At 41.5% G+C, this 12,248-nt stretch overlaps 1 protein-coding gene across 3 annotated transcripts in view; it reads right to left on the bottom strand.

Annotated features, from left to right (window-relative positions):
* Window positions 1–1,626: 1,626 nt before the first annotated feature.
* ITGA3 (integrin subunit alpha 3) overlaps window positions 1,627–12,248 on the bottom strand; it is a 51,057-nt gene continuing 40,435 nt past the window's right edge. For 2 of the 3 annotated variants that reach the window (XM_072111277.1, XM_072111279.1), the window contains exons 15-25: window positions 10,459–10,624; window positions 10,313–10,381; window positions 10,148–10,227; window positions 8,705–8,782; window positions 7,390–7,492; window positions 7,137–7,313; window positions 5,554–5,649; window positions 5,259–5,372; window positions 4,279–4,377; window positions 4,043–4,168; window positions 1,627–2,584 (exon numbers count right to left, since the gene is read on the bottom strand). In XM_072111277.1, the coding sequence (XP_071967378.1) occupies window positions 2,429–2,584; window positions 4,043–4,168; window positions 4,279–4,377; window positions 5,259–5,372; window positions 5,554–5,649; window positions 7,137–7,313; window positions 7,390–7,492; window positions 8,705–8,782; window positions 10,148–10,227; window positions 10,313–10,381; window positions 10,459–10,624 (1,264 nt within the window). In that variant the 3' untranslated portion in view covers window positions 1,627–2,428. Of the gene's footprint in view, window positions 2,585–3,014; window positions 3,166–4,042; window positions 4,169–4,278; window positions 4,378–5,258; window positions 5,373–5,553; window positions 5,650–7,136; window positions 7,314–7,389; window positions 7,493–8,704; window positions 8,783–10,147; window positions 10,228–10,312; window positions 10,382–10,458; window positions 10,625–12,248 lie in introns of all 3 variants that reach the window. The other variant, XM_072111278.1, reaches the window with a different exon arrangement.

Raw genomic sequence — 12,248 nt, 5'->3', positions numbered from 1 at the left:
TTTTTATGTATATTAATAAGCCTGTGCTGGTAGCCTTAAAGGTGTATTCTCGTCTGGGCATTCACATTCAGTTTCACTAATCTTCCATATATAAACATTTCTTCAATTGGATGTTATTAAAAAAATGTTCCTGTGTGAAAATAATTTCCCATAAATGTAGTCATTTGGTCCCGTAGAAACAAGATTGTGTCCCTGGATACGGCCACCTCTGCTGGAGTGATTGCACAAAGAAACAAAAAGTTTTTGTATATGAAATGTCTGGGAGTTACTGCATAACACCACAGCCGTCCTGTGGTAATGGAGGCTGAATCCAAAAAATTCAGGCAGGGCTCAATAGTGCATATCTGGCCACTGCTACCAAAGTGTGAGGTGGTCGTATCCGAGGAAGCTATCTCGTTTCTAAGGGACAACAGGTCTATGTTTATGAGAAATTATCTTCACACAGGAACATTTTTTTTAATAACATCCAATTGAAGAAATGTTTGTATATGGCAGATTAATGAAATTGAATGTAAATGCCCAGATGAGAATACCCCTTTAAGTTTCCGAAGGGAATTCGTTACCAGGTCTTTTTTAACATAGTATATGTAATGAGTGCATGTTCTGTGCAAATCATCAATGTGCATTGTCTGTATGGTTGAGGTGCCTACGGCCTTCTTATTATAAGTAACTCATGGGTGGTTATCTATACTTAGGCTATATTCACACGAAAGTATGGGGGACGGATATATGGGCGACGTATATATGGCCGATATACATACCCCATACATCGCTATGGACTCACGGCGCCCAACGGGAGCGGTACAGTGTAGCACACCTGCGGCACCCTACCGCTCCGTACCCCGTAAAAAGATAGGACATGCCATGCGCCATATATTACTATGGAGAGGGGCGGGGTGAGCGGTGCTCTCCTCCTTCTTCTTTCCCCTGGCGCTGACGGGCAACGGCAGTGTGAATGTAGCCTCAAACTTGGTTTTAGCAGGGACTGTTATAAAACAGAACTGTGCCTCATGTCATCGCCGCTACACAGTGGTGTCAGTGGTGATGTCATGTCAACAGTAAGCACCCGCTGCAGCTTTCTGTTGACAGCACATGGCCGCTGACGTCAACCTCTAACCTCAGATGCTGTATAATGTTTACCTTGAGAGACCAGCGGTGACTGGGGATGAGGGAGAAGATAAGTATACAGGCGGTCCCCTACTTAAGGACACCCGACTTACAGACAACCCCTAGTTAAAGACGGAACCCCTATGCCCAATGTGACCTGTGGTGAAGCTCTCTGGATGCTTTACTACATTCCCAGACTGTAATGATCAGCTGTAAAGTGTCTGTAATGAAGCTTTATTGATAATCCTTGGTCCCATTACAGCAAATCATTTAGAAACTCCAACTGTCACTGGGGAAAAAAAATTGTCTGGAGCTAAAATTATAAAATATACAGTTTTGACTTAAACTCCTTGTCTTTAACTAGGGGTTGTCTGTGTTATCTAGTTCACAACTTGTAACATCAAATCAGTGCTACTTTAGTAGATCCTGTCATCTATGGCACATCCTGACTCATAATCCTGTATGATTGGAAAAACAGATGGATGGACCCCTTTAAATTTACAATAAACAAAACACCAGTAAAATTTACAGATCCAGGAGTTTATTTCACGATTGTAATTCGATTGAGGTGGAATGAACATTAAGGAAAGGGTGGAAGAATATGACATCTCCGTATAACAGACCAACCAAGTTGTATCATACAGGGCATTGTGTAGTTTAAAATAGCTTGAGCTTTCCATTCATTAAAGCCCTCCAGGTACATACAGTCCATATACTTCCACCATATCTACAGTACATTCATAAATATGGCCCACTGTAAATTATACAGATTCATAATGTGCAATACATATAAAAAGTTTTCTCCATGAGGGAATTGGTTCATCCAGTGTCACCTAAATTTTTTCCAGTGCTTCCTCCAGAGCTTCAGATCTGGGCATCCATTATTGAATTTATAATAAAGTTTTTTTAATATAGAGTTTTTGTTTCCAGTGTCTTTTATCCAAAGTCACAAATAACATAGATGATTTGAAGTCTCTGTACCAATGTCTGCTGGATAAAATATGTTCGTCCAGTGTATCCATTATTCCAGTGCTACAGGATATTTTGGCTCTGTACTCCAGTGTTATACCCTCCCTTCCCCATTTCATGGCATCAAAGTCGAACAGAAATCTGCTGGCCATATTCCAGTGCCATAGGATGAGTTGTTTTTTTTTCTAATCCAGCATATTAAAATAATAAGAATCCTCTACAAAGTCATTCATAAAATATTATCTATAGCTGCCCCTCCCCAACCCATTGCAGTGCCCCCATTGTCCATCAAAAGCCAATGTCATAGAAGGAGATAGTCCAGCTCCTGATGAGTTTTGGCAGTAGAATGCTCTCAGTAGTATCGGGCTGTTTCTTTCCAGGTGGTGACCCAATGTCTTTGGCTGTTAGGTAGCCTGCCGCACAGCTTCTGTCTTTCCTCTTGACTAACACACACAGCATAGTGAGTTTGGCGCAAGCTGTAATGTCTAACACGATGGAAAAATCCAACCTGCAGAACCATGGAAAGCACAGAGACATGGAAGAGGGACAACATGGATGTTGTGGTTAGAATATTTTGAGATGCAAAGGTCATGAGAAAGTGGACAGTTTAACAGAGAAATAAGTCAGAAGATACCAAGAAGAAGAGGTACGATGTAAGGAGTGAATAAGAACCGATAAAAGATTAATGTGACAAAAAAATATGACATAAGGACAGAAAAAATGATGAGAGTTTTAGATAAAAGACACAAAGGAAGACATGTGTAAGAACTTTTGTAAATAAAGAGTAAAGAAACCATAGAGTAAAGAACCATAACCGTTATAAGAGACATTAGCTTTAAGATTTGTGCAGTCAGTCATAAAGAAGACCAGATAAAGACACAAGTAATTGGAGGAGGTGGGAAAGGTTTGCAAATGCTTCACTGAGCTTGTCTGGTTACCCGAGGGGCAGGGTTGGGGGTCAGTGGTCAGAGGTCGTACTCAGGAATCCTGTGTTAATCTCTCAGTCTCCGATGGTTGTACCTTCATTTCAGCCTTCTGACCTCTAACCTCATACTTGGCACGTGTGTTGGCCCTCCGGAAGAATCCACACTACAAGGCAGGAGACTGGTGAGGGGCCCGAACAGGAAAGTCATAGGGCAATGTCACAAGTTATCACAAAATAGCAGCGAGCTTTGGTTTTTCAGGTGAAAGATTATATAGTTAAAGGTGTCTGTATAGGATGAGGGACATGAATACTTATCTCAATAAGCAAGCAAGGGAGATCAGGTCAGGCAGGAATAGAAAAGTGCACAGTTACCTCGGCCATCACTGGATTACAACTGATAGGTTCATCTTATAACCTATAAACATTAGTGTTCGGATTGGGCCCTTAGACTAACAAATGATCCTGAAGAGGGCCAAGGGGCCATCTTATTCATTTTATTGCTTATTTATGCAATGCCCATATATATTCCAAAAAATCTGCATTTGGAAATAATCTTGGACATAATTTTCCATTTAGGCCTATATCATAATGTAGGTAAATTCACTTAAACACCACTAAAAACGAATGACAAATAACTAATCTAACCTGCAGTGCTCCTCTGGCCTGGCACAGGCTCCTGAAACAAAAGTCTCCCAATGCAACTCAGTATTGTCCCATTACTTTGTTAATCTTACTAAAACCTTGTAGGATTGGGTAGTAACATGACCTTTCGACATGTAGAAAAGTTACATCTAGTTTTCAAGTAATTCATAAATTTCTAAAAGGAACAATAGAACAACATAATGGAGATCTTCACTTCATGGTAAAGTAGTTACTAAAGTTTTTATCCAGGATTTAGTATCAATGGACTATCCTCAATCCATCAATAGTAAATCATTGGTTTATTGGTCGGAGATGGCGCCTTCTGCACTAAACCGCTGTTTAGATCCCTGTAAATACTAAAAATAAGAGGGCTACATTTATGGGGATTGGCTGCCTTACCTTCCATAGGATGAGAATTATAAGTCCTAGAAGTAAAACTCCAGCTACGACTGCAACAATAATAATCCAGAGTGGAAGTTCAGCAGGTGGCGGCTCTACCAGTTCAGAATCTATGGTGACTGAAAACTGAAACCAAAAGTAAAATAAAGAAGGATAGAAAAAAAGGCTGGTTAATTCATGTCTTAAAACAAATTGTTTCAAATTTATCATTAGACCTTAAATAGTGTAACACATACTGATACATGGTGGTTTGGCATTTTTATGGATTCAATGTCAGTTTTCAGAAAAAGTTCTGCTGCTCCTTCCACCCAAACTCGGTCTGAATATCTGTAATCCTGGAGAAACAATACAATGAATAGAGTTCAAATACAAAACATTAAACTGTAAGAACTAGAGACAACTAATATAGGTTCAAACATGTCTAAGCACAAAATGTTGCCTTAAAATAATTAGGGAACCCATCACCAGGAATGTGATTTTTAGCCATGTTAAATAGCCCATGTTATGCTGATTTTAAAAGTGCCTTTCTCAGCATTCTGAATTATTTCAGTAGTTTATAATAGTTTATTTTACCTGGCTCCCTACCAGAAGTGTGTGGTGAGTCCTAGGGGAAGTACGGCTGCAGCCCGTGTGTGCCTGTGTGTCCTATGACTGTGTAGGAGAGGAGACTGACACAGAGACATACAGGCTACAGTTGTCCTCCCCTGGGATTCACCAAATGCTGCTGGCAGGGAGCAGGGTAATGTAAAATTAACTATTATAAAGTACTGAAATTATTCAGAATGCTGACAAAGGCATTTTTAAAATCAGCATAGCATATGCTATTGGAAACTGTCACCAGCTACAAATAACATTCCTAGTGACAGGTTCACTTTAAAGGACATCTACCACCAGGATGAAGGACTGTAAACCAAGCACACTTACATTCAGGTGTGTGCCCCCTCTGCCAGGATCTGCTCTTCATTTAGCTTCTTAGGACCTTTTTTTCCAAAAAAAGGTTTTAAAAATAATGCAAATAAGCCCTAGGGACTCCAGGCTCCATAGGTGTCAAGAGAGGCTCATTTGCATAATATTTGAAACCTTTTTTGGTACAAACTAAAAGAAGCTAAAAGAAGAGCAGATCCTGCCAGAGGGGAGGGGGGGGGGGTAAGGGGGAAACCAGCATGTCATCCTAAGTCCTTCCTCCTTGGTTAAAATTGGACATTATTTTTCTTACCTCTAAAAATGTGCTGTTCCAGACTCTTGCACGAACAGTGATATTGGCCTCCTTCTCCAAGTCAGTCAAAGGGCATTCAAAACGTACACAGTTGGCGCCTCCACCTCTACACCTCTGTCATAGCAATGTAATATATTAGAATTAAGGTGGTGGCAGGAGAATGTATGCAAAAAATAATGGTAATATCAACAGCAAAAGGTTGTGATACAAAGTGGGACAATAACCATCACATAATACAACAACCACTGGACTATGAGAGAGGTTTGAAGATATCAACAAATAAGCAGATTCTTACCAGTACAGTATTTGGTCTCTTAACAGCTGCCAAAACTTGTACATCAGGAAATTCCAATTTAACAGTATCTCTCCGTCTTCGTCTACTCCCCGAGAGCTAAACGTAAGAAAAAAACAAGTCATCAACCCTTCAAGGACGCAGGGAGTTTTTGCAAATTTTTCGCTCTTCACCGTCAAAAATCCATAACTTTTTCATTTGTGTACAGAGCTATGGGGCTTATTTCCAGCTTCTCAGTGATGTTATTTATTGTTCCAGGCCGTGTGCTGGAAAGGTGGGAAAAAAATCCAAATGTGGAGAAATCGGCAAGAAAACGCATTTGTGTCACTTTTTACGACTTTCACTGTGCGCTCCAAATAACACCTCTGCTTTATTCTTTGGTTCGGTGCGATCACAGTGATATGAAATTTATATAAAAATTAAACGAATGTGTACAGAATAAAAAATGTATATTTATATTACATTTTTATGTGATGTAAAATGTTGTAAAAGTAGCGTTTTGGGCACTATTTTCCGTTATGGGGTTTACCACCATTTTTATATTTTGATAGATCGGACATTTTGAAACATGGTGATACCTAACATGTTTGTGATTTTTAATGTTTATTACGTTTTATATCAGTTCTAGGAAGGGGGGGGTGATTTATTTTTAATAAGTTTCTATTTTATTTGTTATTTTATTTATTATTTTATTTTTTTTTTACTATTTTTTTTAGGATGGTCTGATTGTTTCTACCATATGCTGCAATATTCCCGTATTTTTACAAAATATTTATTACAATGATCCACTGTCTCATTGTAATGAAACTGCAGAAACCAGACAGCTTTGGGTCTGCCGAAGACCCATGTCTATAAAGAAAACCGATCGCCATTCCCTGATGACATTCCAGGGAGCGACAATCACATCAAAAAGACGCTGTGGGCAATATGCAGCAAACCCCACCTCTGTATGAAGAGAGCTCAACCCAGGACCCCTCTTCATATAGCCTCAACACCTCTGCGCCATACATGTTTGCCGTGGAGAGTAAAGAGGTTAAAGGGGTTGTCTGATTGTTAATAAAATTCTGGAGCCGGGCTGGTGAGAGATTCACCTTATCCTCGGTATCGGTATCCTGCGCCGCCGTATCGCTGGTCCGTGCCCCGATGTATCAGGTGCTGGAATATGTGGATGAGGGGCATGGTCAACCACATCGGCCAGCATCTAAGCAGAGCTTCTGTGCCCCTGTAAACAAACATGGGCATGGACCGGTGAGACGTCAGCGCGGGATACCGAGAGTGACACAGTTTGTTTTTTTAAAAATTCCTCCCCAGCCAGGTTCCTTTAGTCGGCCCCTTTAAGAAGAGAAAAAGCCTTGCAGTCACATCATTCCAGTGGGACATGTGTAATTCTTCATTTCCCCAGGAGAGGCATTGCAGGATAATTTAACACGTACTGTTGTGTTCCCTCACATATTAAAAATATATATTCAGAAATAGCTTCTGCAAGAGCCAATAATGTTTTTATAATATAATATACAGAATCTCTACTTACTAGTGGCCTTAGACATCCAAACTATAGTCCCACTAAAGACTGAATATAGACTTACTGTGAGGTTTAAGGGGTTAATAACGTCTCCTTTCGGCTGACATTGTGTCTCATTCTTTGTCTTTACCAACACCTCTGTAAGGTATAAAAGCCACTTGCCATTGGCCACTTCATAAGGCCAGTCCACAGCGAGGATCAGGGACACCTGGTCGTTGAGGGGCTCACCCTCATTTTTAACCTGAAACAAAAGTTAGTCCAGTTTAGCTCAATATCTCCTGTAACTTCCATTTGGGATATTCTTTAACATCTCTCACCTTAAAAACAAACTCCACAGGACTGCCCACGTCTTGTGGTGTCTTCATTGCTGATTCACCCATTACTTGACCACTGAAATAGGTCTGTAGGTTCTGAGGAGACCTGTGTAGTATCATCATAAAGAGCAAGGAAGGAGACTCTGTTACTTTTCACATATACAGCTATTGAATGACTTGTATCGCTCACAGGTCCTTTAGCCCCCTAACATTATATACCAGGGGCAGGGGCTGCAGACTATAAACTGGGGCATGGGCTGCTGGCTATATACTTGGGGCAGGGGCTGCAGGGCATATAGTGGGGGGAGGCACTGGCTATATACTAGGGGCTGTGGCTGCTGGCTATATATTAGGGGGCAGGGGCTGCAGGCTTTATACTGGGGCAGGGGCTGCAGGCTATATACTGAGGGCAGTGGCTGCAGGCTATTAACTAGGGACAGGGGCTACTGGCTATATATTGGGGGGCAGGGGCTGTAGGATTTATACTGGGGCATGGGCAGCAGGCCATATACTGAGAACAGGGGCTGCAGGCTATACTAGTGGGCCGGGGTGCTGGCTATATACTAGGGGGCAGGGGCTGGCTGGCTATACAATGGGGGCAGGGAGCTAGCAGGCTATATACTAGGGGGCATAGGTTGGCTGATTATATACTAGGGGGAATCTGCTGGCTGGCTATACACTGGGGACAGGGGCTTCAGATATATACTGGGGGCAAGGAGCTGGCTGTATACTGGGGGCATGAGCTGGCTATCTATATACCAGGGGGCATGGGCTGGCTATATACTGGGGGACAGGATCTGTTGGCTGTATACTGGGGGCATGAGCTGACTGGCTATATACCGGGGGCAGGGGCTGCTGGCTATATACTGGACGGTATGGGCAGGATGGCTATATACTGGTGGCAGGGGGCTGGCTATATATTTGGGAACAGGGGGCTGGCTAGCTATATACTGAGTGGAGGCTGTGACCAATGCATTTCCCAAATTAGACTCATACTAGGTTTTCCCAGTTTTGGTGTTAGAATTAGGTACCTCGGCTTATACTCGGGTCAGCTTATACGCAAGTATATATGGTACACAAATTTGAATGTTAAATCCCCCGCTTAGCCCCCCGATTTGTGTTTCGTGAAAGCCGGCGCTATTGCAACACAATCTGATCGCGTGCGACACAATCTCCAGCGCGAACCCGACGAAAATGCGGCCACGGACCCTTAAATAAATAAGCCCCATCTTGTGTACAATACGGCAGTCCCCATAACACATGGAATTCATAATAACAATTCTCAATCAATGGGTAGATAATTGCATTGCATACTTACACAGACAAAGAAGTCTTCAATGTGTAATCTACAAAAAATTCAGCAGATTCCTCTTCCAGACCATCTTGTTTACTCAATCTGAGAACAAAATAATGGTGGGATCTTAGCTTTGTACTTAGGCATCATATGTAGATGGGCATAAAAGAATTATTTAGAGTTAAATAACTCATTGGGGCACATTTACTTAGAATGTCGGAAACTGCACTAAATGTGCTATTTCCGTGTATAGCTGGGTGCGGGACTCACTAAGATCGTGCGCCAGAAATCATGAATGTGTCGCTTCCCCACACTGGCCCAACATCTTTTTGTGATGCACCTTTATGCATTGTGCGACACAATTTGCAAGTTAAATACAGTGCTCGGTCCGAATCAGTCGGACTGACTGACAGCGTGCCCCCTAATTTGTGTCGCATGGAAGCCAGCACAGCTGTGCCACAAAAGGGAAGCGTGCAACACAATAGCGGTACGGACACTGCATAAATACCTGTGCAAGCCGTTTTAGCCTAGAAGAATGTGCACAGTCAAATAAAAGTGCAACAAAAGCGCCTTTAGAAAATGAGCCCCATTAGCTCTCTGGGGCAGATTTAAAACCACAGGAATTTCCGTCTCCCAACCAGTTTCGGACAATCTCTAACTTGGACGCCACTATGGGCGTGTTGGGGTGGCCAGGCAGAAGGTGGGCGGGGATGTGAACGCTTGGACTCTCACATTTACTATAGTCTCTGCTGGAAAAGCATCAGAGACTTTAGCAGAAGTCTCCACCAGTTCTGATCTGGTCTATAGGTCAGAACTGGTGGAGTTTGCGCCCATGTTCACTAGTAGGTCGGACCACCAGCGGGGCATTCTAAACGTCTGTGTTAACGAGTTCCCCTCTTTGTGTATTATAGACGCTGGAAGGAATTTATTAAAGACTGACATCTAGAAATTCCGTTGCTGGTGCTCCGGCACCTGTATTCACATAGAGCTTCCGGCCTCTTCGTGAATATGGCCATAAACTCAGCCAGTAACGACTTGTAGACCAGATTGGAACTGGCAGAGTTTTCTACTATAGCCAGTTGTCCAGAAAAGGCTATAGTAAATGTGATTCACACCCCAGCCCGCCTTCCACACACCCCACATCCAAAACCCTATAGTGGCGTGCGAGTCAGATAATGGCCAAAACTGTGGGGAGAGGGAGATTCATGTGGTTTCTCCACCAGAAAACTGGACTGGACTATGAGACACTGTATGTTTTTGTTTGGGATTGGGGCCTCCCTCTATTAATTTAAAAGAACCAAAAAGGATATTTAGAAGATTTTTATGTAAACAACCTCTTTAAGGTATAAAAACTCGGTACCGAGAACCCCCTAAAAGCTAGTATCAAGGGATTGTGTCTATTTATGAAGCCAAAAGACCCCTTTCATCACTAGGCTCCTCATCTACTACTACTTTGTCTTTCCTTACGTGGAGAGCTGTAGAGCAGTGATCACTTCTCTGGTCTTCAAGCCAATGCCAAATGCTTGAAATGTAATGTCAACCTCAGCCTATGGAATAGAAACATATTTAAGCCATTTAACAACTCAACCCAGACAATGTCCACAAGCTATTAGATCAAAAAAAGCTACTCACCCTTTGGTTTCTTCTGAAAGGGTTTCCGAGCTGACACAAGACAGTACCATCAAAGACACAGGGTCCAGACTACCAACAGAACAGTATAATTATATCATCTTACACATCTCATCCGGATGTACATTATACTGCCCTATTATACTTACTGGTCGCACTGAAGAGAAGACAAGTTCATCAGGCAACGTGACATTTAGCGTGGCTTCATGAGCATCATCAGCTGAAGAGGTGGAGGTAGGGAAATTGGTCACAACTATTCGAAGGTGCAACTTCTGCTCACTGTTATCATAATAGAGAACCTGCGATCCATTCACTCTGTGGGAAGAGACACAGAAAGTTATAGAGAGAAATAGGGAGATGTTATATGGAGTAATAGGAGGAGATATAGGGAGATGTTATATGGAGTAATAGGAGGAGATATAGGGAGATGTTATATGGAGTAATAGGAGGAGATATAGGGAGATGTTATATGGAGTAATAGGAGGAGATATAGGAAGAGGTTATATGGGGTAATAGGAGGAGATATAGGGAGATGTTATATGGTGTAATAGGAGGAGATATAGGGAGATGTTATATGGTGTAATAGGAGGAGATATAGGGAGAGGTTATATGGAGTAATAGGAGGAAATATAGGGAGATGTTATATTGAGTAATAGGAGGAGATATAGGGAGATGTTATATGGAGTAATAGGAGGAGATATAGGGAGAGGTTATATGGAGTAATAGGAGGAGATATAGGTAGAAGTTATATGGAGTAATAGGAGGAGATATAGGGAGATGTTATATGTAGTAATAGGAGAAGATATAAGGAGAGGTTATATGGAGTAATAGGAGGAGATATAGGGAGATGTTATATGGTGTAATAGGAGGAGATATAGGGAGATGTTATATGGTGTAATAGGAGGAGATATAGGGAGATGTTATATGGTGTAATAGGAGGAGATATAGGGAGAGGTTATATGGAGTAATAGGAGGAGATATAGGGAGAGGTTATATGGAGTAATAGGAGATATATGGAGATGTTATATGGAGTAATAGGAGGAGATATAGGGAGAGGTTATATAGAGTAATAGGAGATATAGGGAGATGTTATATGGAGTAATGGGAGGAGATATAGGGAGATGTTATATGGAGTAATAGGAGGAGATATAGGGAGAGGTTATATGGAGTAATAGGAGGAGATATAGGGAGAGGTTATATAGAGTAATAGGAGGAGATATAGGGAGAGGTTATATGGAGTAATAGGAGGAGATATAGGGAGAGGTTATATGGAGTAATAGGAGGAGATATAGGGAGATGTTATATGGAGTAATAGGAGGAGATATAGGGAGAGGTTATATGGAGTAATAGGAAGATATATAGAGAGAGGTTATATGGAGTAATAGGAGGAGATATAGGGAGATGTTATATGGAGTAATAGGAGGAGATATGGGGAGATGTTATATGGAGTAATAGGAGGATATATAGGGAGATGTTATATGGAGTAATAGGAGGATATATAGGGAGATGGTATATGGAGTAATAGGAGGAGATATAGGGAGATGTTATATGGTGTAATAGGAGGAGATATAGGGAGAGGTTATATGGAGTAATAGGAGGAGATATAGGGAGAGGTTATATGGAGTAATAGGAGATATATGGAGATGTTATATGGAGTAATAGGAGGAGATATAGGGAGATGTTATATGGAGTAATAGGAGGAGATATAGGGAGAGGTTATATGGAGTAATAGGAAGAGATATAGGGAGATGTTATATGGAGTAATAGGAAGAGATATAGGGGATGTTATATGGAGTAATAGGAGGATATATAGAGAGATTGGCTGGAGTAATAGGAGGAGATATAGGGAGAGGTTATATGGAGTAATAGGAGGAGATATAGGGAGATGTTATATGTAGTAATAGGAGAAGATATAAGGAGAGGTTATATGGAGTAATAG

This window comes from Engystomops pustulosus, chromosome 6 (genome assembly GCF_040894005.1).
Source record: "Engystomops pustulosus chromosome 6, aEngPut4.maternal, whole genome shotgun sequence".
Classification (NCBI taxonomy): Eukaryota; Metazoa; Chordata; class Amphibia; order Anura; family Leptodactylidae; genus Engystomops; species Engystomops pustulosus.
Note: the sequence above shows the minus strand (reverse complement) of the source record. Positions and strands in the feature narration are given on the sequence as shown.